This window comes from Salmo salar, chromosome 03 (genome assembly GCF_965601325.2).
Source record: "Salmo salar chromosome 03, fSalSal1, whole genome shotgun sequence".
Taxonomy (NCBI): Eukaryota; Metazoa; Chordata; class Actinopteri; order Salmoniformes; family Salmonidae; genus Salmo; species Salmo salar.
Genome location: NC_138293.1, coordinates 25,232,370 through 25,259,630, shown reverse-complemented (window position 1 = coordinate 25,259,630; position 27,261 = coordinate 25,232,370). Strand labels below are relative to the sequence as shown.

General features: G+C 42.4%; 1 protein-coding gene across 1 annotated transcript in view; it reads right to left on the bottom strand.

Moving 5' to 3' along the window:
• The window catches only part of ei2bg (Translation initiation factor eIF-2B subunit gamma), a 47,563-nt gene extending 21,224 nt beyond the window's left edge, over positions 1 to 26,339 (bottom strand). The window contains 5 exon segments of the mRNA NM_001173820.1: positions 12,881 to 12,992; positions 13,388 to 13,547; positions 24,110 to 24,267; positions 25,631 to 25,793; positions 26,064 to 26,339. Of these exon segments, the coding sequence (NP_001167291.1) occupies positions 12,881 to 12,992; positions 13,388 to 13,547; positions 24,110 to 24,267; positions 25,631 to 25,778 (578 nt within the window). The 5' untranslated portion in view covers positions 25,779 to 25,793; positions 26,064 to 26,339.
• Positions 26,340 to 27,261: the final 922 nt, after the last annotated feature.

The following is a 27,261-nucleotide window of genomic DNA, read 5'->3' as shown; positions in this document are numbered from 1 at the left end:
GGTAGGCAACTAGTCAGCCTCGGGCCAAAAATAACAATAATTTCATACCTTGACTAGAGACACGATCACGTAAAATAAAAAACAATTGCAGGCCGTTTTGGTTAGAGGTCGACCGATTAATCGGAATGGCCGATTAATTAGGGCCGATTTCAAGTTTTCATAATCGGTATTTTTGGCCACCAATTTGCAGATTTAAAAAAACATTTTTTTTTGACACCTTTATTTAACTTTTATTAAGAACACATTCTTATTTTCAATGACGGCCTAGGAACAGGGGGTTAACTGCCTTGTTCAGGGGAGTTTCGGGGATTCGTTTTTGCAACCTTCCAGTTACTAGTCCAACGCTCTAACCACCTGCCTTACATTGCACTCCACGAGGAGCCTGCATGGCAGGCTAACTACCTGTTACGCGAGGGCAGCAAGAAGCCAAGGTAAGTTGTTAGCTAGCATTAAACTTATCTTATAAAAAAAACGATCAATCTTAACAATCACTAGTTAACTACACATGGTTGATGATATTACTAGTTTATCTAAACGTGTCCTGCGTTGCATATAATCGATGCGGTGCCTGTTAATTTCTCATCGAATCACAGCCTACTTCGACAAATGGGTGATGATTTAACAAGCGTATTAGTGAAAAAAGCACTGTCGTTGCACCAATGTACCTAACCATAAACATCAATACACAAGTATATATTTTTAAACCTGCATATTTAGTTAATATTGCCTGCTAACTCGTTGCGAACTAATTTGCCAGAATTTTACGTAATTATGACATACCATTGAAGGTTGTGCAATGTAACAGGAATATTTAGGACTTAGGGATGCCACCCGTTAGTGAAATACGGAACCGGTCCGTATTTCACTGAAAGAAAAAAACGTTTTGTTTTCGAGATGATAGTTTCCGGATTCTACCATATTAATGACCTAAGGCTCGTATTTCTGTGTGTTTATTATATTATAATTAAGTCTATGATTTGATAGAGCAGTCTGACTGAGCGGTGGTAGGCACCAGCAGGCTCGTAAGCATTCATTCAAACAGCACTTTCGTGCGTTTTGCCAGCAGCTCTTCGCAATGCATTGCGCTGTTTATGACTTCAAGCCTGTCAACTCCCAAGATTAGGCTGGTGTAACCGATGTGAAATGGCTAGCTAGTTAGCGGGTGCGCGCTAATAGTGTTTCAAACATCACTCGCTCTGAGACTTGGAGTAGTTGTTCCCCTTGCTCTACATGGGTAACACTGCTTCGAGGGTGGCTGTTGTCGATGTGTTCCTGGTTCGAGCCCAGGTAGGAGCGAGGAGAGGGACGGAAGCTATACTGTTACACTGGCAATACTAAAGTGCCTATAAGAACATCCAATAGCCAAAGGTATATGAAATACAAATCGTATAGAGAGAAATAGTCCTATAATTCCTATAATAACTACAACCTAAAACTTCTTACCTGGGAATATTGAAGACTCATGTTAAAAGGAACCACCAGCTTTCATATGTTTCCATGTTCTGAGCAATGCACATAAACGTTAGCTTTCTTACATGGCACATATTGCACTTTTACTTTCTTCTCCAACACTTTGTTTTTGCATTATTTAAACCAAATTGAACATGTTTCATTATTTATTTGAGGCTAAATTGATTGTATTGATGTATTATATTAAGTTAAAATAAGTGTTCATTCAGTATTGTTGTAATTGTCATTTTTACAAATAAATAAAACATAACAAAAACAATAAAAATAAAAAATCCCCACCATAATAATAATAATAATAATAATAATTATTCGGCCGATTAATCGGTATCGGATTTTTTTGGCCCTCCAATAATCGGTATCGGCGTTGAAAAATCATAATCGGCCGACCCCTTGTTTTGGTCCCTCGGGCCGCCTGTTGCCGACCCCTGGCCAACATCAGCTCTCAAAGACTGTGGTGTCAGTTAGAAAAGCTGGTGTTCTGTTCACTGCAGTTCTGGCCATGGTGAACGCAGGTCTCATCCTCTGAGAAGGCCTCTATGAGCACTGCTCACATAAAACATCTATCAAATCAAATCTTATTTGTCACATGCACCGAATAGTGTAGACCTTACAGTGAAATGCTTCAGAGTCCAAAACGTGTACGGGTACACACAGCAGTGTGATAGAATGTTGGACCACTAACTTTCATACTTTTGGAATTCCCAGCACAGCTCAAGCAATTTCTCCAACCGTCACCACGTTCAAATGGGCTGTGCATCCCCCGCGGACGGTGGTCTTAGAGCCGCATAGCTATGTCACAATGGGTCGTTGGACTATCGCCTCTCTGGATTCTGAATTACGCTTAAAGTATGACCTAGTGACCCGACTCCATAAACAGTTCCTTGGACAGAACCTACGCAATGGGTCAGATAAGACCATAGCCGTACATTCACTAGCCTATATTCTACATGACCTCTGGGCCAGAGCATCAGGTGAAATTGATGACAAACCTCCACCATGATCAGAGTGGTGAAACACTATCATAGCGACCTGGCTATCCAGCCTGCCTGGTGGTGTTGCAGTCAACGGGCCCCCCATTCTCTCCTCCTCCCCTAAATGTGACATTTATGAAGCGAGACCATAAGAAAACCATTTCATCTCCGGGACTTTATGTGAGTGCCTCCCCCGCTCCGCCTTTTCTTGGGTGAAGAATGTGATTTGAAACATTGAGAATGAGTCAGCTCTGTTTGGCCATGCAGATTTCAGAACCAGATGCCGGGCCGTATAAATCACGTTTTGAGGGGGAAGAGGGAAGCGGGTAAACAAGCAAGAGGTAAATTACTACAACTTTGAGCCATTCCATTAACCAGCTCACAGAGGGGACATGTGTTGAACCCACCAACGAGGGGCTGAAAACAGAGACAGGAATATCCTAGCACACAACCAGCATCTGACATCATTGTTTGGCACCTGTGGGGCTGGGCAGGCAGGGAGGCAGGCCAGCAGGAGAGATACCCAGGGATCAGTGTGCTGTGGCTGGAGGTGTGGAGGAGAGTGGTGGGGGTCAACGTGTGCCCTTTATGGAGAATTGCACCATGGTTAAACACAAGCAGGAGCAGCAACAGGCCTAGTCTGTCTACTGGGAAGGCCTACATGCTGGAGGAAGGACCTCCATTTTCATTATCATTTTAGTAGAACTACAATACACATTGTTTGGCCATAAAGCCACTGCATTTTCCAAGTCTAATATGTAATTCCTGGTAGTCTACGGGCACATGCACTGTTAGTGACACAAACTGTTCACACCTCTCGTTGGTGGAGAGGATTTTTCAGGTTTAAAGCTTATTTTCTGCAATTCTACATATTTTGTCATGGGGTGCAAAGAACATTTTGCCGTTTTAAAGTACATTTTCGTGCAATTCTATACATTTTGCCCTGTATAATGTGTATTTATGTGATATTTGAGTGACAAAAAAATTACAACAATATATCGATGGGCTACAAAACAAATGTTAGCCGACATGGGCTAGTTGAGCTGGACATTTTTGACAAGTTATATATAGCTCTAAGGTATGCAATGACCAAGAGGAACTGATGATGCACTATCCAATTTCAAAATTGCACCTTGTGCATTCTACTATTACAACTTGCAAGAGTAAGTTTAAAGCCAACCCCTCTCCAGGGGCCACGCCCCACAGTTTGGGAACACCAGGTCTAGAGGGCCTGGCTGGTGAGTGAAACAGAACATTGTTGGAAGACTCCTCGGGCTTGGGTGACTCACTTCCAAATAGCTTAATGACTTACTACTAAAAACCTCCATGCGTAGTAGACCTACCCCCTAACCGAGCACATTCCACATGGCAGCAGCGCTGAGGTAAATGGTCCTTGTGCTTCTCTCTGAAGGGACAGTTCTAACTGCCCTTCTGGACCTAGTCTGTGTCAACACCACCGCAAGGCCCAGGCAAATTTGCTCAAGCGGTCAGCTACACAGGGCTTTACTATAAAGACCTAGGCTCTTTGTATCCTCTCTTGTCTGAGCACAGAAAGTAAATATGAAGGGACCAAAAAAATTCCAGACTTGGGTAGTTATTTAGGAAAACGTGCAATTAAATGTATAGCTTCCCAAACTTCGCCACTTGCCATTGGACAATAGATTGACGCCATTTAAAGAGAGGAATGTTTGAGGAGTGTGCTTCATGAGACACATGCTACTTGTTTTGCAATGGTCCTAAATTCTTCAAATATATTTACCAAGTACTGTAGACCTCAAGTGATTGACCAAATCCATGATTTCATCCTAAAAGAGAATGAAACTACGGTAGTACAGCAAGGACTCTGACTTCACCTCTGCTGGATTTACAGTGGAAAGTGGAGCAACATCGTATGTGAGGAATCTGCAGGAGCCTTCACACTGTCAAATAAATTCAGGGGCCAACTCATATCATATGTGTAGCATGTTTTCAGCTTGCATTTCATTCACATGTGGAAATGGGTAGTGAAGGGTGTTACCACACAGACTACTCGCATGGGACAATGTGGTGGTAACCTAGGACAGGGGTCAAAAACATGCAGTTTGTTGGACCTGATGCTTGGTAACCAACAAACACTGGTTATCTAACAATACCTTTAAAAGTCATCAAAATAAGAGTCTCTGAAGGATATTAACCATACCCTGCTGTAACATGTAGGCCAAATATTCAGTGTATCAAAGAAAGCAAGGGATGAGGGCATTAGTTCTTTAAGGGCTGAATAGCAACTTAAGAGCACATTTTCTTAGTCACACGCACCGAATACAACCTTTACCTTACATTGAAATGCTTACTTACGAGTGCCTAACCAACAACGCGGTTTCCAAAAAAATACAGATAAGAATGAGATAAAAGTAACAAGTAATTAAAGAGCAGCAGTAAAATAACAATAGAGAGACTTGATACAGGGGGTACCGATACAGAGTCAATGTGCGGGGGTACCGGTTAGTTAATACATCTAGATGTGCCGCTAGCGGAACGCCTCGCCAATATCCAATGATAGAGCGTGGCGCGAATTACAAACACCTCAGAAATCCAAAAACTTAAATTTTTCAAACATATGACTATTTTACACCATTTTAAAGACAAGACTCTCCTTTATCTAACCACATTGTCCGATTTCAAAAAGGCTTTACAACGAAAGCAAAACATTAGATTATGTCAGGAGAGTACGCAGCCAGAAATAATCCCACACCCATTTTTCAAGCTAGCATATTTTTTTTACATTTTTTTTTTATTTTTTTTTGTCATTTAGCAGACGCTCTTATCCAGAGCGACTTACAGTAGTGAATGCATACATTTAATTTCATACATTTTTTCCCCCTGTGCTGGCCCCCCGTGGGAATCGAACCCACAACCCTGGTGTTGCAAACATCATGCTCTACCAACTGAGCTACAGGGAAGGCATATAATGTCACAAAAACCAAAACCACAGCTAAATGCAGCACTAACCTTTGATGATCTTCATCAAATGACACTCCTAGGACATTATGTTATACAATACATGCATGTTTTGTTCAATCAAGTTCATATTTATATCAAAAACCAACTTTTTACATTAGCATGTGACGTTTAGAACTAGCATACCCACCGAAAACTTCCGGTGAATTTACTAAATTACTCACGATAAACGTTCACAAAAAACATAACAATTATTTTAAGAATTATAGATACAGAACTCCTTTATGCAATCGCGGTGTCTGATTTTAAAATAGCTTTTCGGGGAAAGCACATTTTGCAATATTTTGAGTAGATAGCCCGGCCATCATGGCTAGCTATTTTGACACCCACCAAGTTTGGCACTCACCAAACTCAGATTTACTATAAGAAAAATTGGATTACCTTTGCTGTTCTTCGTCAGAATGCACTCCCAGGACTTCTACATCAACACCCAATGTTGTTTTGGTTCCAAATAATCCATAGTTATATCCAAATAGCTGTGTTTGTTCTTGCGTTCAAGACACTATCCGAAGGGTGACGCGCCAGAGCGTATCGTGACAAAAAAATTGCAAAATATTCCATTACCGTACTTCGAAGCATGTCAAACGCTGTTTAAAATCAATTTTTATGCGATTTTTCTCGTAAAATAGTGATAATATTCCGACCGGGAGACCTTGTTTTCGTTCAAACACTGAAAATAGAAAATGGAGTCTTCACATGCACGCGCGCGCCCGTGTCATTGTTCTCAGAACGACCACTTTCCAAAACCCCTACTGTTTTTCGCCCAGGGACTGCAGAGTCATCATTCCCCGTTCTGGCGCCTTCTGAGAGCCTATGGGAGCCTTAGAAAATGTCACGTTACAGCAGAGATCCTCTATTTTCCATAAAGAGGCTATAGAAGGCCAAGAAATGGTCAGAGAGGGCACTTCCTGTATGAAATCTTCAGGTTTTGGCCTGCCATATGAGTTCTGTTATACTCACAGACACCATTCAAACAGTTTTAGAAACTTTTGGGTGTTTTCTATCCAAATAAAATAATTATGCATATTCTAGTTTCTGGGCAGGAGTAATAACCAGATTAAATCGGGTACGTGTTTTATCCGGCCGTGAAAATACTGCCCCCTATCCTAAACAGGTTAAGGTAGTATGTACATGTAGGTAGAGTTATTAAAGTGACTATGCATAGATGACAACAGAGAGTAGAAGTGGTGTAAAGAGGGGGGGGCAATACAAATAGTCTGGGCTAGATGTTCAGGAGTCGTACGGCTTGGGGGTAGAACCTGTTTAGAAGCCTCTTGGACCTAGACTTGGCTCTCCGGTACCGCTTGCCGTGCGGTAGCAGAGAGAACAGTCTTTGACTAGGGTGGCTGGAGTCTGACAATTTTTAGGGCCTTCCTCTGACACCGCCTGGTATAGAGGTCCTGGATGGCAGGAAGCTTGGCCCCAGTGATGTACTGGGCCATTCGCACTACCCTCTGTAGTGCCTTGCGGTTGGAGGCCGAGCAGTTGCCAATCCAGGCATTGATGCAACCTGTCAGGATGCTCTCGATGGTGCAGCTGTAGAACCTTTTGAGGATCTGAGGACCCATGCCAAATCTTTTCAGTCAACTGAGGGGGAATAGGTTTTGTCGTGCCCTCTTCATGACTGTCTTGGTGTGCTTGGACCATGTTAGTTTGTTGGTGATGTGGACACCAGGAACTTTAAGCTCTCAACCTGCTCGACTGCAGTCCTGGTAATCCATCTGGCCCTGCGGCGTTGTGAATGTTGACCTGTTTAAATGTCTTACATCAGCTGCGGAGAGCGTGATCACAGTCTTCCGGAACAGCTGGTGCTCTCATGCATGTTTCAGTGTTATTTGCCTCGAAGCGAGGATAGAAGTAGTTTAGCTCGTCTGGTAGGCTCACGTCACTGGGAAGCTCGCAGCTGTGGATCCCTTTGTAATCTGTAATGGTTTGCAAGCCATGCCACATCCGACGAGCGTCAGAGCCGGCGTAGTACGATTCGATCCTAGTCCTGTTTGATGGTTCGTTGGAGGGCATAGCGGGATTTCTTATAAGTTCCGGGTTAGAGTCCTGCTCCTTGAAAGCGGCAGTTCTCGACTTTAGCTCAGTGCGGATGTTGCCTGTAACTCATGACTTCTGGTTGGGGTATGTACGTATGGTCACTGTGGGGACGACATCATTGATGCACATATTGATGAAGCCAATTACTGAGGTGGTATACTCCTCAATGCCATTGGATGAATTCAGGAAGCAAAACAGTCCTGTAGCTTAGCATCTGCTTCATCTGACCACTTTTTTTATTGATCTAGTCAATGGTGCTTCCTGCTTGAATTTTTGCTTGTAAGCAGGAATCAGGAGGATAGAATTATGGTCAGATTTGCCAAATGGAGGGTGAGGGAGAGCATTTAACGTGCTGATAGAAATTTGGTAAAATGGATTTAAGTTTCCCTGCATTAAAGTCCCCGGCTACTAGGAGCGCCGCCTCTGGGTGAGCGTTTTCTTATAGCGGAATACAGCTCATTCAATGCGGTCTTAGCGTCAGCCTCTGACTATGGTGGTTTGTAAACAGCTACAAAGAATACAGATTAAAACTATTTCGGCAGGTAGTGTGGACTACAGCTTATCATGACCTTATCCTAGCCCAAGATCTGCGTTTGTAACTTCGTATAACTCATGCAATGATATCAATGGGAAATTTGTACAAAGGAATTGAGTGGCCCAAAGTGAGTGGTGGTTAAGCCATTGGTCCCAGGTTAGCCGTACCACAGTATAGGACAGCAGCATGTGACAGCAGCCCAACGTTCCCATTCCATACGTCACCCAGCCTATGTCTGTTTAAATACAACGGCAGACAAGTAAAGAAAGACTCTGGAGACAGCTTAGACAAACAGCCAGGGAACGACTTGAGCTGGTAGGGGAGGCTTTCAGACATCTCAAACTCCTACGCTCAGGAAAAAGGGGCTTAATGGGGAGAAACAGTCGAAACAGAGACCTTTGACATCTGGGGCTGAAATAAACGACAAAGCATCGATACTTATGCTCGCTGAAGAGTTAGCCGACAGCTTTAAGATATCACAAGACTGACAAACTCAATACACCTCAGTCTCTCAACAAGTGGCCTAGGGCTCATTGACGACTTCTATTTTAAAGCTTAACATGCTTAATAAACTTCAGGCCTGTGAGGTTGTGCATGTTGTGGCTGTTTGTGGAGATACAATTTGCCAGTCTTTCAATGTGCATGTGCAGGCCAAAATGTTCAGATGTTTCCTATATACAAGTATTTCAGTGTAAGTAAGCTCAGTATGAATGCAGTGCCACAAGCCCACAACTGCGTGTGATATCCTGGTGTGTGTGTGTTTGCTACATGCATGTGTGTGCGTATCTCACATTAGCGCGCGTGGTCAATTTCCTTTTGCAGGGAAGCATGCTTGCAGCTGCTGCTGAGGCCCCTCTCTTATTGGGCAGGATTTACAGTAGCTCGGGCTCCCTGAAGTATTTATGAGCTCCCAACAGACCAGCTCCCACAGCCCAGAGTCCACAACCTAGAACATAGGTCATAGAACCGCAGCCCACAGCCCAGACCAGTGAACAGGACCGAAGCCCAGGACCAAGGCATAAGACCTGGGCACATCTTCACAAAAGGTCTCGTAGGAGTGCTGATTTGGGATCAGTTTTGCCTTTAAGATCATAATGGATAAGATTATGTGGGGACAGGGAGGACCTGATCCTAGATAACTACTTTATGAATATGGGCCCAGGGCTGCAGTCCAGGTCCTGCCAGGATGTCGACAGCTTCATCTCTTTCAGCCCAGACATCATAGACACCACACAGGGTACTCAAGATAATGCTACTAATGGGTTCATATGTTTTGTGCACACTAGACATACAGATATTTGATGAGCAAGTTTGCCATTTCTTTCAAAAATGAATATGACTATCTAGTTCATTATTCTAGTTCCTTATTATCCAAATTCGTTAATACCAAGATGTATTTAGTAGTGGGCAGTACATTTGCAAGTATTTTATATCAATAGATCATTTTATTGATCTGGTCAAGTAGGATTTACACCTTTGGCAATTGAACAAACATGAATTCTGCTTTAAAGCTTTTTTTAAAAAAAATCGGCAATCAGCAGTTACTACATCCATTGTGGACCATAATAATAAATACCATTTAGCAGACACTTTTATCCAAAGCAACTTATAGTCAAGCGTGCAAACATTATGTATGAGTGGCCCCAGCGGGAATCGAACCCATAACCCTTGGCGATTAACATAACTTAGAAATACCTCATGAGCGTAGTTCAACTGTTGTACCCCATCAGAACCCAAAATATAAGTTTGTTTTGCTCCAACGTTTATAAAACACAATTTAGCCTCAAAACATGTTTTGATATTATGGACGGTCAGTCCTTGTAGCCATAGCTATGAATTTGAGAGTGGTTACATTTCTCCAACCGCATCCCTCAGCTTTTTACCCGAAAATGGGGCAGGGAGAATGCATGATTGTTTCTACTGCTGATTGCAGCTTTAAGGCGTAGGGTGGCGATGAGATAAGAGCATAAATAGACGGCTTAAGAGCAGCCAAATGCAAGCACACACACAACCACCCAGCACAACGCTAAAGCCTACATGGATGTCTGAAAAAGAGAGCGAGAACAAGTGACAGAAAAAGGACCACAGCATGCGCTAAGCTGGAACAGAAGGTCTGCCGTGGAAAAACTGCCGAACACAGCCAAAGCAGGAGCAAATCCCTGTGTAGCTGAAGTAATTGGTTAGTCTCATGACAGCCAAGGCTGGGGAGTGCTGTGTTTTTATTAGCAATCCCACACAAATGCAGGGTCAGATCTGAACAAGTTTGCATTGTTCCCTTCAACACTCCACTCCCCGCCTTGCGCTAACACACACACACACACACACACACACACACACACACACACACACACACACACACACACACACACACACACACACACACACACACACACACACACACACACACACCTACCTGGTGGCTTGATAAGACAGACCTGGGTTCAAATACTATTTGAGATCTTCCAAATGCATTAAGCATTTGCTTTTTGCTGCCTGGAGAGCCAGTTGAGTAATGGTTGCTCAAGCTCAAACAAGCACAGATAAAGTATTTGAAATAGGAATTGAACCCAGTTGAGTTGATAAGACAGCCCAGTGGAAAGACTCAAGAGTCAGACTCAAAAGAGAAGCTATAAAATATGTATCCCTGTATTGATAGACCGGGGGAGACGTTGTTGTACCTGACTCCCAGTTCCTACCCAGACCAGTCACATTATTTGTAAGGCTATGAAAACTAGAGGTCGACCGATTAATCGGAATGGCCGATTAATTAGGGCCGATTTCAAGTTTTCATACCAATCGGTAATCGGTATTTTTGGCCACCAATTTGCCGATTTTAAATTTTTTTTTTTTTTTACACCTTTATTTAACTAGGCAAGTCAGATTAAAAACACATTCTTATTTTCAATGACGGCCTAGAAACGGGGGTTAACTGCCTTGTTCAGGGGGGGATTCGTTTTTGCAACCTTCCAGTTACTAGTCCAACGCTCTAACCACCTGCCTTACATTGCACTCCACGAGGAGCCTGCATGGCAGGCTAACTACCTGTTACGCGAGGGCAGCAAGAAGCCAAGGTAAGTTGCTAGCTAGCATTAAACTTATCTTATAAAAAAACGATCAATCTTAACATAATCACTAGTTAACTACACATGGTTGATGATATTACTAGTTTATCTAACGTGTCCTGCGTTGCATATAATCGATGCGGTGCCTATTAATTTCTCATCGAATCACAGCCTACTTCGACAAACGGGTGATGATTTAACAAGCGCATTTGCGAAAAAAGCACTGTCGTTGCACCAATGTACCTAACCATAAACATCAATGCCTTTCTTTAAAATCAAAACACAAGTATATATTTTTAAACCTGCATATTTAGTTAATATTGCTTGCTAACATGAAATTGTGTCACTTCTCTTGCGTTCATTGCACGCAGAGCCAGGGTATATGCAACAGTTTGGGCCGCTTGACTCGTTGCGAACTAATTTGCCAGAATTTTATGGAATTATGACATAACATTGAAGGTTGTGCAATGTAACAGGAATATTTAGACTTAGGGAAGCCACCCATTAGATAAAATACGGAACGGTTCGGTATTTCACTGAAAGAAAGAACGTTTTGTTTTCGAGATGATAGTTTCCGGATTCGACCATATTAATGACCTATGTGTTTATTATATTATAATTAAGTCTATGATTTGATAGAGCAGTCTGACTGAGCGGTGGTAGGCACCAGCAGGCTCGTAAGCATTCATTCAAACAGCTCTTTTGTGCGTTTTGCCAGCAGCTCTTCGCAATGCATTGAGCTGTTTATGATGTGAAATGGCTAGCTAGTTAGCAGGTGCGCGCTAATAGCGTTTCAAACGTCACTCGCTCTGAGACTTGGAGTAGTTGTTCCCCTTGCTCTACATGGGTAAGGCTGCTTCGAGGGTGGCTGTTGTCGATGTGTTCCTGGTTCGAGCCCAGGTAGGAGCGAGGAGAGGGACGGAAGCTATACTGTTACACTGGCAATACTAAAGTGCCTATAAGAACATCCAATAGTCAAAGCTAGATGAAATACAAATCGTATAGAGAGAAATAGTCCTATAATTCCTATAATAACTACAACCTAAAACTTCTTACCTGGGAATATTGAAGATTCATGTTAAAAGGAACCACCAGCTTTCATATGTTCCCATGTTCTGAGCAAGGCACTTAAACGTTAGCTTTCTTACATGGCACATATTGCACTTTTACTTTCTTACACTTTGTTTTTGCATTATTGAAACCAAATTGAACATGTTTATTTATTTGAGGATAAATTGATTTTATTGATGTATTATATTAAGTTAAAATAAGTGTCATTCAGTATTGTTGTAATTGTCATTATATAAAAAAAATATATATACAAATAAAAAATAAAAAAATCGGGCGATTAATCGGTATTGCCTTTTTTTTGGTCCTCCAATAATCGGTATCGGCGGTGAAAATATTTGAAATGAAAACTAATACAGCCAACATTTCATAAGTTTCAATTTGTCATCACTAGCCAGACAATAGGCATTATTGGGTTTGAGGGGAGACCATTTTTAAAGGTAGACTCAGTGATATGACGTAGGTGCACAAAGTAAACAGCACAGTGGGTCAATTTCCGCAACAACTAAGAGCATTGAAGCGCGAGGCTTAACTGCCCCACTGTTTTGGTCCCGCACCTACCATGCTCGAACAGTATAAAGTGAACCTATGCACATGCACAGATACTGTATGTGACTGTGTGGGAAATACGTCTTGCATCTTGTTTATCGCAATATCTGCAGTGCTGTTCGTGGCAACGTGCTTTAGTAGAGCCTACACTTAACCACTAAATGTGATGATAAAGTAATACTCACTTTCTCATGATGGACTTCCTGATGACCAGACCTTCGTCCAGGTCGGCCTCGTTGGCCATAAAGAGGAGCCTCTTTCCTGTGCCATCCACCCCAACAAAGTCCCTTTGCTCCCCTGAAAGAAGAAAGACACCAGAGGAACAAATCACACATCAAATCACACATCAATGGCTAAGATCTCACCACACGACTAACAAGCTAGCCATCTGCCTGGCTTGTAAACTAACATCTAGGCCTACAGACCTTCACTCGGTTTAATAAGGTAGATTTAGAAATAAAAATGTCAACGAGTTTGATCGTAGATTGTTACAAGCGCAATAAACATTTGCTAACTGGGGAATATCCTTTTTAGGGAATGAATCTTTGAAACGTACCATTTTATCATCCATAAAAATACTGACAGGTGACATGAAGTAGTGTTCTGCATTCACAGTTTTTTTGGTTGACTCAAACTCAAACTCAGGATCTGGTGTAATAATGCTTGTTGTGCTATAATCATCTGAATCACACCGGTTTTTTTCTTGCCCTTCTGTCCAGGAACAGTCTCGGTGAACTCGTGGGCTTTGCTCATCAGCATGGAGAGGGTAGCGTTGTGGGCCCGGAACAGGTCGACCACCTCGTGGAGGGCAGCGTCCGTTATCAGGTCACAGCTCACCACCAAGATGTCCGTCTGGAGGGAGACATGGAGGAGAAACACACATTCATCAGAATTTGAGAGAGGGAGGAGGACCACAGAGATTTATAAGCATCGTCTCTTTACCTCAAGACCCGGAGCATAGTTCTGTTGGTATGAAATAATACTAATGTTAAGGTAGTTAGTGGGCTTTGAGAAGAAGAGGATGGGTTTTCACTCAAGGATCAGGCCCCACTAACCAGTTGTATTGTAGCACTGATACAGAGAATTCAGAACAATTAGCAGTTCATTGACTTGAATAGGAGAATATGATAGCTGGTACTAGTCAAAAGGGCTTACTCATTACTATTTGTTTATCGCCAAACTTTAAAATGAAACAAAAAGTCAGCGATGATCTATGACAATATCCCCTTCAACTTTTTCTAAAGCATGCCCAGGACCCTTTCACATCAGAGTCCATTACATTATTCTGCCTAATAGGAGGAACACCCTTCTAATGAAAGTGAATAGACATTAAGCTGTTTCCCTGGCAACGCTCAGTAAGTTATCACACTCCAGCCTATTCCATCCAGCTTCACATTATGATCAAAACACCCGAGCTTCTTCGCAGCTGTGATTCATCTCGAATGATGTGCATGAACATATGAGGCAACAGTGCTCTATAACAAGTCCATAGCGCATGAAAAGTTTGGCTACGTTTTTCTTAACTACAGTCACAACAAAAATGGGTTCATAAGGGAGAAGTGGAGATAGAGAGAGAGGTGAAGAGAGATAGAAGGAGTGGATAGGGAGGGTGAACCTCCTTGATAAACATGGTGCTGTCCTAACTCCTAGCGAGGCATCCTAGCGTAGTGTAGCAAGGGGCACAGGGGAATCCAGCGATAAATCCTGCGCTGCATTTGCCATTGTTTCTGTTTGAGATGTCTGGTTCCCATCTGCTCTGGCCATCTTGGGCCTGTGGATAAATAAACAGGGAAGGCGAGTGAGGAGCGGGGCCTGTTAAAGCGTGCCTGGCTCTATAAAGGCTGCATGCCTCATCGGGGAGGCCTGGGGAGAGGCCCTGCCGTGACGTTCTGCACCCGGGGCATGCAGCTCAGCAGTCTGGCTCTGCTCTACTCCACGGTAGCACACATGGCCAACAGATAACAACCAGGCCAGAGCCAGGGCCCCTCAACTCCACTGTCTCGGTCTCTCTCACTGCTACTGGAGAGAGACTACAGGAGCATCTTCTCCTGCTAATCCAACACTTTGGTTAGGCTATTTATTTCAGACCCCAAAAGACAGGTTTTAATTGTTGGAACAGACGTGTGGGAGTGGGGGTTTGGTTTCAACACTGAAAACATAGAAGCCGTCAACACAGAAGAAAGATTTTGTGAAGCTCTGAAAAAAAATAATTCATAGTAAATCACAAAAGTAACTTTAAAAAAAGAAAATATCTCCCTTTGAGTGTCCCTTAGAGGCATCAGTTACATTACCAAAAAACTAAAAAAGGCTACATTTAATCATATTCAGTTCATACAACTACATACATACAGTGCCTTCAGAAAGTATTCACACCCCTCGACTTTTTCTCCATTTTGATGTTCAAGAGCCTGAATTTAAAATTTATTAAATTGAGATTTTGTGTCACTGATCTACACACAATAGCCCATTTTGTCAAAGAGGAATGATGTTTTTAGAAATGTTTACAAATTAATAAAAAAATGAGTCAGTAAGTATTCAACCCTTTTGTTAAGTTCAGGAGTAAAAATCTGCTTAACAAGTCACATAAATAGCATCAACCACAAAGACCAGGGAGGTTTTCCAATGCCTCGCAAAGAAGGGCACCTACTGATGGGTAAAAATAAATTAAAAAAGCAGACATTGAATATCCCTTTGAGCATGGTGCAGTTATTACACTTTGAATGTTGTATCGACACACCCAGTCACTACAAAGATACATGTGCCCTTCCTAACTCTGTTGCCGGAGAGGAAGGAAACCACTCAGGGATTTCACCATGAGGTCAATGGTGACTTTAAAACAGTTCAAGTTTAATGGCTGTGATAGGAGAAAACTGACGGATCAAAAAAACATTGTAGTTACTCTACAATACTAACCTAATTGACAGAGTGAAAAGGAGGAAGACTGTACAGAATAAAATGTTTCCATAACATGCATCCTGTTTGCAATAAGGCACTAAAATAATACTACAAAAAAATGTGGAAAAGAAATTAAGTTTTTATCCTGAATAAACTTTTATGTTTGGGGCAAATCCAACACAACATGTCACTGAGTACCACTTTTATATTTTCAAGCATGGTGGTGGCTGCATCATGTTATGGGTATGCTTGTCATCTGCAAGGATTAGGGAGTTTTTTAGGATAAAAAGAAAGGGAATACAGCTAAGCACAGGCAACATCCTAGAGGAAAACTTGGTTCAGTCTGCTTTCCAACAGACACTTGGAGACATTCACCTCTCAGCAGGACAAAAGCCTAAAACAAGGCCAAATATGCACTGGAGTTGCTTACCAAGATGATATTGAATGTTCCGGTGTGGCCTAGTTTGAGTTGACTTAAATCTGCTTGAAAATCTATGGCAAGACTTGAAAATGGCTGCCTAGCAAATATGAACAAACAACTTGACAGAGCCTGAAGAATTTTAGAAAGAATAATGGGCAAATATTGTACAATCCAGCTGTGAAAAGCTCAGATTTACCAATAACGACCCACAGCTGTAATCACTGCAAAATGTGATTCTTACGTGTATTGACTAAGGGTTTTTGAATACTTATCTAACCAAGATAGTGTTTTATTTTCAAAACATATTTTAGAGTATTGTGTGTAGATTGTTGACAAAAAAATACAATTAAATCCACTTTAATCCCACTTTGTAAACGAACAAAATGTGAAAAAAGTCAAGGGGTGTGAATACTTTCTGAAGGCACTGTATCTAATACACGGGTAAGTACATCTGGCCGTACAATGATGTATGCTGTCAACAGCTGGGATAATCCCCCATTAGCTGAAGTCACGATGTCAAGGTAAACCGATCCGGAAGGCAGCTCCTAATGGCTAAACATATAGCACTAATTTCTATTTTTGAGTACCAAGTTAACCAACCACCAAAAGTAACAAACATCCCTTTGTTGCAGCCGGTCGTGAGGGAGCTATCGGTCTGTCGCTCCACACGCTGTCCGATCGGTGGGTCGGAGGCGGAGTGACGGTTGAAGGTAGTCTGAGCCCTGTTCAAAAGTAGTGAGCTAGATAGCGAGTAGGGTGCCATTTGGGATGCAGCTGTGTGACACTGGAATGGTGTCAGCTGGAGGATCATCTGACGGGGTTTGTGGCCATTTAGCAGGCTTGATCTCTGGTGGTTAGGTCAGGGCCACCCACACACTGCCTTCCTCCCCTGCCTGGTTCTGCCTGGCTGCCCCAAGGCCCTGCTCCCCTCCCAGCCAGGTGAGACCACCCTGAATGTTGCACACTGGAGAGAGGAGAGGGTGTGTCTGACAAGAGGGCCTGCCTGCTATTCCTGCTGTCTCCACACAGTCCATAGACAGAGACACACACACACACACAAAATCAGTCAGACACCTCTGGTTTCAGCAGTTAGGCTAAGTCTCTGCTGAGCGCTGTCAACTTGACATTTACATTGTAGCGAGACATTCCAGTGACAACTGATTTCGATTTAACAGTTTGGGTTATGTGTGTTTGACATGAAGAAAATGTTTATACTATTAAAATTAATAATGTGGAGGGACGCCCTCTTCAATATGCATTTTTTTTTACATACTATACAAATTATGTAGATGAGGCTACCGAGTCGTTCCATGTCATTACAGCAAGCCAATTTGTTCTGAAATTGTTTCTGTAGTAAGAAACAGGTAAGATGGGCCCAATTAGATTTTTTTTATCCTTTTCTTTTCCTCAGAGAAATTAAGCTAATTGATTGCACCAAAATTGGCCCTTTTAATTTATAGGATTCAGATAATATCCAATAAATATAGTACGCAACTTCTTCCTACTGAGTAAGAGCTGGGGAAACCCCACCCAAAAATCAAAAGCCACCCATTGATGACCCGCACCCACTGCCTATCCCACCCCAACATCCAATATGGGGCGGCAGATAGCCTAGTGGTTAGAGCTTTGGACTTGTAACCAAAAGGTTGCAAGATCGAATCCCTGAGCTGACAAGGTAAAAATCTGTCATTCTGCCCCTGAACAAGGCAGTTAACCCACTGTTAATTGTCATTGAAAATAAGAATGTATAAAACTGAGTTACAGTTCATATAAGGAAATCAGTCAATTGAAATAAATTCATTAGGCCCTAATCTATGGATGTTACATGACTGGGAATACAGATATGCATTGGTTGGTCACACAGATACCTTAAAAAAAAATGTTGGGGCATGGATCAGAAAACCAGTCAGTACTGGTGTGACCACCAGTCGCTTCATGCAGTGTGACATCTCCTCTGCATAGAGTTGATCAGGCTGTTGATTATGGCCTGTGGAATGTTGTCCTACTCATCTTCAATGGCTGTGTGAAGTTGCTGGATATTGGCGGGAACTGGAACACACATGTCGATACAGAGCATCCCAAACATGCTGGCCATGGAAGAACTGGGGTATTTTCAGCTTCCAGGCATTATGTACAGATCCTTGCGACCTGGGGCTGTGCATTATCAGGCTGAAACATAAGGTTATAGCGGTGGATGAATGGCACGACAATGGGCCTCAGGATCTAGCCATGGTTTCTCTGGGCACTCAAATTTCCATAGATAAAATGTAATTGTGTTTGTTGTCTGTAGCTTATGCCTGCCCATAGCATAACCCCACCGCCACCATAGGGCACTCTCTCAGCAAGTTGACATCAGCAAACCACTCGCCGACACAATGCCATACACATGGTCTGAGGTGTGGGGCCAGTTGGCTGTGCTGTCAAATTCTCTAAAACGACGTTGTAGGCGGCTTATGGTAGAGAAATTAACATTCAAGTCTTTGGCAACAGCTCTGGTGAACATTCCCGCAGTCAGAATGCCAATTGAACATTCCCTCATAACATGAGACATCTGTAGATTGTGCTGTGTGACAAAACTGCACATTTTAGAGTGGTCTTTCTTTGTGCCCAGCACAAGGTGCACCTGCGTAATAATAATGCTGTTTAATCAGCTTCTTGATATGCCACACCCCTGTCAGGTGGATGGATTATCTTGGCAAAGGAGAAATGCTCACTAACAGGGATGTAAAGAAATTTGTGCACAACATTTGAGAGAAATAAGATTTTTGTGCATATGGAACATTTCTGGGATCTTTTATTTCAGCTCATGAAACATGGGACCAACACTTTACATGTCGCGTTTATATTTTGTTCAGCGTAGTATGAAGCTACGGCTTAAAATATTGCTTCTCTTTACTATGTAATGTATTCCATGTGAATCTGGTGACGTTTTTTCCCCCAGTTCAGAGAAATTAGTAATTGAGTTTGCGTCCATTATTTACCATAGTGTGGAAGTACCAGGTTTTGACCACTAAATGACACTGTTCCTGCTATATTGCCACATCCATTTTGCTAGTCTCTCGTGTTTATTAAATAGATCACAGCATTTTCTTTGCAATTTAGGGTAAAAAACCAAAACCCAATATATATAAAAGCATAAAAGGGCAGATCTGCCCTTTTATGCTTTATCGGTGTCCAGGAAATGGCCCCTTTGTGTGTGGTTTATTCCCTTCAAAAAAGGTCTGGATTACTGTTAGACCGTTCCTGCTGAACAAGCAAACCATTAGGCCACTGCAGTTCTAATGGTTTCAATGTTATGGTCTCTAATGGTATTTAATGGTAAAGGGTTTAATGTCACTATTCACAATACATATAGAGCCGTTTCCTGATCATTTTATTGAAAAACATAAGACTGCAATACATTAATATTTTTTTAGGGTTGTCACAACATTTTACTCCCTAGCCTATTTCTCCATCAAAGTTCTGGGCTTGTAGGAAAAATCTTCATATGAGAATTGCATATGGAGAGCCCTCTCAGAGGGCTGTCACTTGGACAATTCAAGAAGAGTTGGGTTGAAGCATTAGGTTGCTATTAGGACAAACTGAATTGTTTTCATGGAGGATGACCACTCAATTTATTTATTTTCATAATGAGACAACTATTGGTTTTCTACCCAAAGTTAATAAACACAAGAGACCAGCAAAATGGAAAAAAGAGCGTGGCGGTATAGCAGGAACTGTGGCATCAAGTTCTCAAAACTTGGTACTTTCACACAACTTTATGGTAAATACTTCAGTGACTAATTTCTCTGACCAGGGATTTAAAAAAAAAAAAAAAAAAAAAAACATCCCCAGATTCACAGAGGATACATTACATAGTACGGAGAAGCAATTCATATTATTTGTCAAACATAGTGTTTCCACGACATGCATTTAGCAGCGTCACATCTACATTATTTTATAAGATCATATTTGAGAACAAACAAATCACCAAAATAAAAACCAGACAGTCAGGGAGAATTAAAAATCCTAAAAATGGCATGGTGCCCCCATTTATTTTGTTACAATGTTTGAGTCATAAGAACAAGGCATAAGCCATAGCAAAATGTGTAGAATTGCAGGAAATTAGCTTTCAAACTGCAAATGTTCTCTAGCTTTAATTAGCTTTATAACAGCAACATTTTGGGGATGGTAAAATGTATGACAACTGATGCGTTGCCAGTCATTGATCTACAAGTCATTTTACATGCCTAACAACCCCAGGGAATAAAAGTAGTCCCAGTCAAAGTGCTCACTATGTCCAGTTTTGCACTCTGACCAACGGGAGGTAGGCGGTCTGTTCCTGATCTTGCACATCCGCACGGCACCTTCAGCATTCAAGTGCTAAAATGGCTTGTGCGATATTAGGCTTCATTAGTTGAGTGACAACCTGTCATTTGCTAGGTTATTGTTATCTATCTGGCTATAGTCTACCTGCTGAACGGGGCTTACAATCAGTGCTTGGGCTGAAATAGGTGCTGGTACTCCTTTTTGGGTGCCGGTACTGTTTACATTTAGGTGCTCCACAACACTTTTTAGCTAATATTCTAGGGTTAGGGTTAGAGAAACAGGAGCTCAAGCAGTAGAATACTTGAGGTGCCGGAACTCAGCTCCGGTGAGCTCCTGTCCGAGTCAAGCACTGCTTACAATATATATTTTTTCCAATTGATCAGGTTCACCATCAGCAAAAGTTTTGGTAGTTTTGCTTTAAACAATCAGTGTTTTTTAGATATACTGGGCAAAGTTGATAATTTCATAACAAGGAAATAAAATCCCTTTGCAAGGCACACTTATGGTCAAAGCAGGAGGAGAAAAGAAGCTCACAAAAATGTCCAACTGGTGAAAACCATTAGATTTTGAGATGGGGGTGAAATTCAAAGTTGTGATATATATTTCTTTGGTAGCTAATGGGACCAAATCGGATATTGGGTACTATACTTACTTAATATAATCTGTATCCTAGAAATTAAAATAACATATTTGTCAAATGCGCCAAATACAACAGTTGTAGACCTTACAGTGAAATGCTTACTTACAAGCCCTTAACCAACAATGCAGTTCAAGAAATAGTTCAGAAAATATTTACTAAATAAACTAAAGTGAAAAAAATACCTAAAAGTAACAAGAAAATTACATAACAATAACGAGGCTTTATACAGGGGGTACCGGTACAGAGTCAAAGTGCGGGGCTACAGGTTAGTCAAGGTAATTTGTAAAGTGACTATGCATAGATAATAAACAGCGAGTAGCAGCAGTATAAGCGGGGGGGAGAAGCTGTTAAGGAGCGTTTTGGTCCTAGACTTGGCGCTCCGGTACTGCTTGCCGTGCAGTAGCAGAGAGAACAGTCTATGACTTGAGTGACTGGAATCTTTGACAATTTTTTTGGGCCTCCACACTACCCTCTGTAGCGCCTTATGGTCAGATGCCGAGCAGTTGCCATACCAGGCTGTGATGCAACGGGTCAGGATGCTTTCGATGGTGCCGCTGTAGAACTTTGAGGATCTGGGGACCCATGCCAAATCTTTTCAATCTCCTGAGGGGGAAAGGTTTTGTAGTGCCCTCTTCACAATTGTCTTGGTGTGTTTGGACCATGATAGTTCATTGGTGATGTGGACACCAAAGAACTTGAAACTCTCAACCTGCTCCACTTCAGCCCAGTTGGTGTTAATGTGGGCCTGTTCGGGGCTCCTTTTCCTATAGTCCACAATGAGCTCCTTTGTCTTGCTCACAATCAATTAGCGTAATTTCTGAGATCAAATGATATTTCAACAAAATAAAGTTTCAGGAATGCTAATCTTATCGGTTTCTAACTGCAGAAACAATTTCAGGACAACCTGATATAGTGAGTGTCGAAATCCTCTTGTGCTTTTTGAGGTGGAACGACCCTACTAATAGCCTACAATAGTAAAAATTGCATTGAAATTACAATTCGTATATAATCATTCTAATTTATACCTCATCTCCAACACATGCCAAAAATGTAATAACAGAAAACAAAGATTGAGAGGTTTAAACTTATTTAAGCCTAATTCAAATTGTGATTATACAGAGTGTAGTCTCTTCTATTACATGCACTTATGACAGAGGGGGAGCTCTACCAAAAGCTCTGTGTCTGTGTGTCTGTCTGTGTCTGTGTGTCTGTGCGCGCGCGTCTCTGTGCGTGCGCGCGCGCGTCTCTGTGCGTGCGCGCGCGCGTCTCTGTGCGCGCGCGCGCGTCTCTGTGCGTGCGTCTGTGCGCGTCTCTGTGCGTGCGTCTGTGCGTGTCTGTGCGTGCGCCTGTGCGTGTCTGTGCGTGCGCCTGTGCGTGTCTGTGCGTGCGCCTGTGTGTGCGCCTGTGTGTGCGTGTCTGTGCGTGTCTGTGTGTGTGTCTGTGCGCGTGTCTGTGTGTGTGTCTGTGCGCGTGTCTGTGTGTGTGCGCGCGTCTGTGTCTGTCTGTCTGCGGGCGCGCGCGTCTGTGTGCGCGCGCGCGTGCGTGCGTGCACGGGAGGGAATAGCAAGAACTCCTGACCTCCCGCTCTCACTCAACTCAGTCTCCTGTGTCCCCACTCACATGAAAAGCCTGCTGCTCTGTGTCATACATACTAGACTCACTGCTGCTTCTTCCCCAGAATCTCCAACCAAGTAAAGAGGGGCAAACGTCAAAGTGGCTTAATGCTTAATCACTGCACTGAACAGAAAGTGCTTGTACACTAATCTTTTTTCAATAGGTGACTTTAGGCAAATGGAACAGTATTTAGTAAGATACACCCATCATTCTCCGGGCGCAGTGTGTTCGTGTGAGGAGATGGTCTGGGAGTGGAGAGACGACAGAGTGATTCCTATGCAGGGATTTGGAGCCCCATTGCCAGGTGTCCTCTCTCATCACCCCAGTGTCTGTTTGTGTGCTGTGCAACTCAATGCCTTTAATCTATGTAACTGTGGTGGATTAGGAATAAAGGCATGTGGAGGCACTGGGAGGGAAGAAAAGGAGCATGCTGGAGCCAGTTCTCTATTCACCCTGGAGGCCAGCTGAGCCCGGTTGGTTATGTTTGCCCCCAGACAGGCAATGAATATGTATTTGCTTTTGTAACGTGGCTTTACTGTAAGTTAACGCAAATAGGGAGTCTGAATAGGGACTCATGATGAGCCACACAATCACTCTTAAGTCTGAACTTAATACTTTGTACAGTTACAGTACCAACTAGTATAAAACCATAACAAAAATAATTGAATATGATCTAATTTTGACAACAAAAAAATACAAAATATAAACCCCTCTGGGTTACAGCGACCCAGATTCCCCACACGTCTCCCTGTATGGGTTCCAGAATGCAACAGACCAGGGTGGGTTTCAGTGAACCGCCCTGCACGTTGGACAGCAACGGACTGCTTCTGACATCATCTGTTTGGAGAGCAGCGAGGGCAGGGGGAGGGAGGGAGGGCAATGGCTGGAGGGAGGGGACGGGGAGGCAGGTTTTCAGCAGGTGAAAGGAGGCCCTTCGCTTAGCCGGAGCCAGGAACGCACGGATCAGTGGTCGCCCAGCGGCACACAGGATCTCCTGCTTCAATAACCTTGCTGACCTCAGTCTTTCCATACTGTGTCCAGGTGAAACATGGGGCGCCTGTCTTCTATAGGCTCATTCAGGGGCTAGTAGTACCCTCGCTCCCTCACTGGATGAACCCCCCCACCCACATGGTCCGGTAAAAACACTGACACACTGTGAGAACATTTGTGCAGGCATTTTTTCCCCCTTTTCTTTTTTGAAATGATCAGTCATCCGTAGAGCCTAAAGCTGACTCTGTGGCCCCCCCAAATTCCAAAGCAATTAATCATTGATTCCACTTTATCTACGAGGTGCTCTACTATGAGACAGTGTTGATTTGGACTGTTAGACATACACTAATAAGGTCTGTATTGATACGCCTGTACAGTATATTGATACAAATCGTGAGTAACACACCCATAACTCAATTAGGATTTATCCCCCAGGAGCACCCACAGTAGATCCAGCCAATGCGGTGGCAGAGAGAGCAGCCAATCTGGCTCTGAGATCAACGGTCTGTGCATGCGTCCCAAATGGCAGGGTGCCATTCCACCCACCTTGACTTTCTGCTGGATGTGTCTGAGGGCGTCGGCGGTGCCCATGTCAGCATCCTCCTGGATACACACCAAGTCTAACTTCATCTTCACATCCAGCTTCACCTTGGGGTCTGTGCTGATCATCTTCTGCACCTCTTTGGTTGTGATAACAATTACCTCTACAGAGGACAAATAAAAGACATTTAGAAAGACTAAACCCAGTCAAGCAAATGGGATAGATGACAATGACCGAACATATTAGACAATGTACTTACTGGCAGAATATACATCAGGAAAATAATTCAAAACACTTCCAATGGAAACAGAGCTTGTGATAGATTTATTTACACATCGAGAACATTGCAAGGAAGTCTTGTAATGGAGTCTTGACTGTATAAATGTTTCATCCAAACTAGTTTGTTTACTGTTGCCTTATTTAGCCTTGTAAAATCTAATTGCAGGGCCTTACTAGTTGGCTTCTCACAGTAAGTACTGCCACACATGAAGTTACTATAGGGACTGGGAGGGCTCTGACTAGAACATGTATTCCAGGTGGGATAGTATGTCAACTTTCGCTACATTATTGCTATTTGCAAACTCCCTATAGCATGTTTGTATGCACCAATTAGTGAAACTGGACTCCTATTAACAATAAAAGCAGTTAGCGTGAGTTTCTTTTGGTGGGATAAAACCTTGCTTTAGGTTACTTCAACACTAACGATAATGAGGAACTCAACAAGAAATCATAAAAAAATCCCCCCAAAATCCACTCACCCCTTCCAAACACCACAGCTTCTAGAAGACTGACACTCCAGTGAAGGGCCCTGACGTGCACTTTAGTGAAGCACACAGGTGGACAAGAACAGCTTTCCCAGACCACAGTGGATGGCTATGAAAGTTACAACTAGGCCAAAAGGAGTCCTATATCAAGCCCTGAGGCATATGATTAGAGGGGAAAATAGTAGTCTTACAATCTTTGTCATTTATCCCCCAATAATTACCTTCAACTTATCATTACCCAAATGCAGCCTGACTGGTGAGGCCTGGCAGCAAACTGACCACAGCTGGGACCTATAAACACTGTAAATAGGTCTACCCATGCATTCACTTGGTCTTAACTGCAATGTTTAAGTATGCTAACTAAACTCACATACTCCAAAAAACATGTTAGCTAGGCTATTGGCCAACTCCTCATGTCTGAAACAAATACTACGTAAGGTGTCTTGGAGTAGGAGGCTGTCACATTGTAAAGGTGGTATATGTCCTTTAAAAAATAATTACTCTGCAACTGATAGCACTAGAGCAGTACTTTTGACTGACAGTCCCTACGTGGGCCATTGGTTACAAACTACTGATACTGCCCACACACATGCAACTCTTATTCTGAAAACGGGAAGTATCTACCAGTGAGTGCATCTAACTGGTTGTTGTAGTATACAAAACCAGGATTTGGGGATTTTATTTGATCATGAAAAAAATGTGTAACAGTAATACACCAAAGTGGGTTTGATTGGATCGAGCCCTAAATGTAGAGAATATTACCTTCAAACCCCACTCTCTCCAGCAGGTTGAGGGGGTACCAGATGAGGGGCTTGTTTCCTACAGGTAGCAGAGGTTTGGGGGTGTTGTAGGTTAGGTCCATCATACGAGACCCGCCACCAGCAGCCATCAATACCGCCTGCAGCTCCATTCTGCTGTTATACACCTGGGAACACACACACACACGTCAAATTTGTGACCACATCAACATGATTGTACTGATAACCAGACTTGCTCTCTTGTTGACACCAAATAGTTAGCAAGTTATTGCATTATCCCAAAATCGTAAAGCAAGCACACTCTAGCTAGCGACACACAAACATATGCAGTCAGCTACTGTAGCTAACACATTGATTCAATACGTGCAAAAAGTAATACCAAATTGTAAGTTTATGACCCCTAGTAGTAGATGAAGCAAATCACATGCGTGACCTACCTATTGGATAACGTCCGCTGGTTTATTCAGCAGCAACACGCTTGTCACCCAAATGACAGTGCTGTACAGTCACTGTTTACAAGCTAGCTAACCAAGAGTTCTTAATCCTGAAAAGTTCCACAGCCTCAACCGAGATACAAAATATCGTGATGTTATTATAATATGTAAAGACCTTCACCGATACGTGGTAATAACTTTTAGTGAAATAATAAAACAATATTAGAGAGAGTTCGCTAAACTGACTAGAGGCATGCTAGCTTGTATGACGACACTTTGCTACCATTGATGAAATCACTCCGGGAGAAAACTAGAGCCGGTGTATATACGGTTCCTACCTACAGTCATTGGTCAGAATACACCAATTCAGGACTTACACAGTAAAAAAAACAACGCTATCATCATTACCATCATCATCAATATGTTTGTGGTTTGTTTTTGTGAGAACGAGATCACTTTTGTCTTTTTCACATTTCTGCTGTTTAAAATTAGATCCTATCACAGCTTTTTATCTAGGCTATCACCATGTTAATTTGCTATTTTGTTGACGTGCTCATTTGAAAACATTCATGGTTTTAAATATTTCTATGAAGTTTATTACCATGATTTTATCATTTAAAAATACATTTTTAGGAAAGGAAAGCTGAAAATGTACTGTGTGTCTTCACATGAAGAGCGTTCCTACAGATGTAGGATATTAATTGGAGTCAGTTTGCTCGAGCAGAAAAAGATTCCTGCAGCAATTGGAAATGTGAATTATTATGTGGATTATAATGAATGGACGTTTTTCTAGGGGCTGATACATTTTTTCATTAGGGCAAATCCAGTCTGAATTTTCTAAGTAGAATTTACAAACTTTAGAATACTTTTTAAAACTCAAATACACTACACATTGGCATTTCCTGTAGTGCAGAACAGTTCTCAGCAACAACAAAAAAAGACTGTTCATATTAAGATCTTATATCTGTAAATATTCACACCAGTAATTTCCAGGGACCAGGCTGAGGCCCCCACCAGTGCAGATTACCAGCCACCCAGCTCTTCCAGACAGAGCCCAAACCCCAATTCACAGACCTCTGATGTAACAGCAAATTGAACGCTGGGAATGTGGCTTGGCTTTGTTTTCTCTGGACAGGAGATGAGCTTCATTGGTAGCTGCCTGTTGAGGAAACATTGGAATAACAGGACAGGCTGTTGCAGT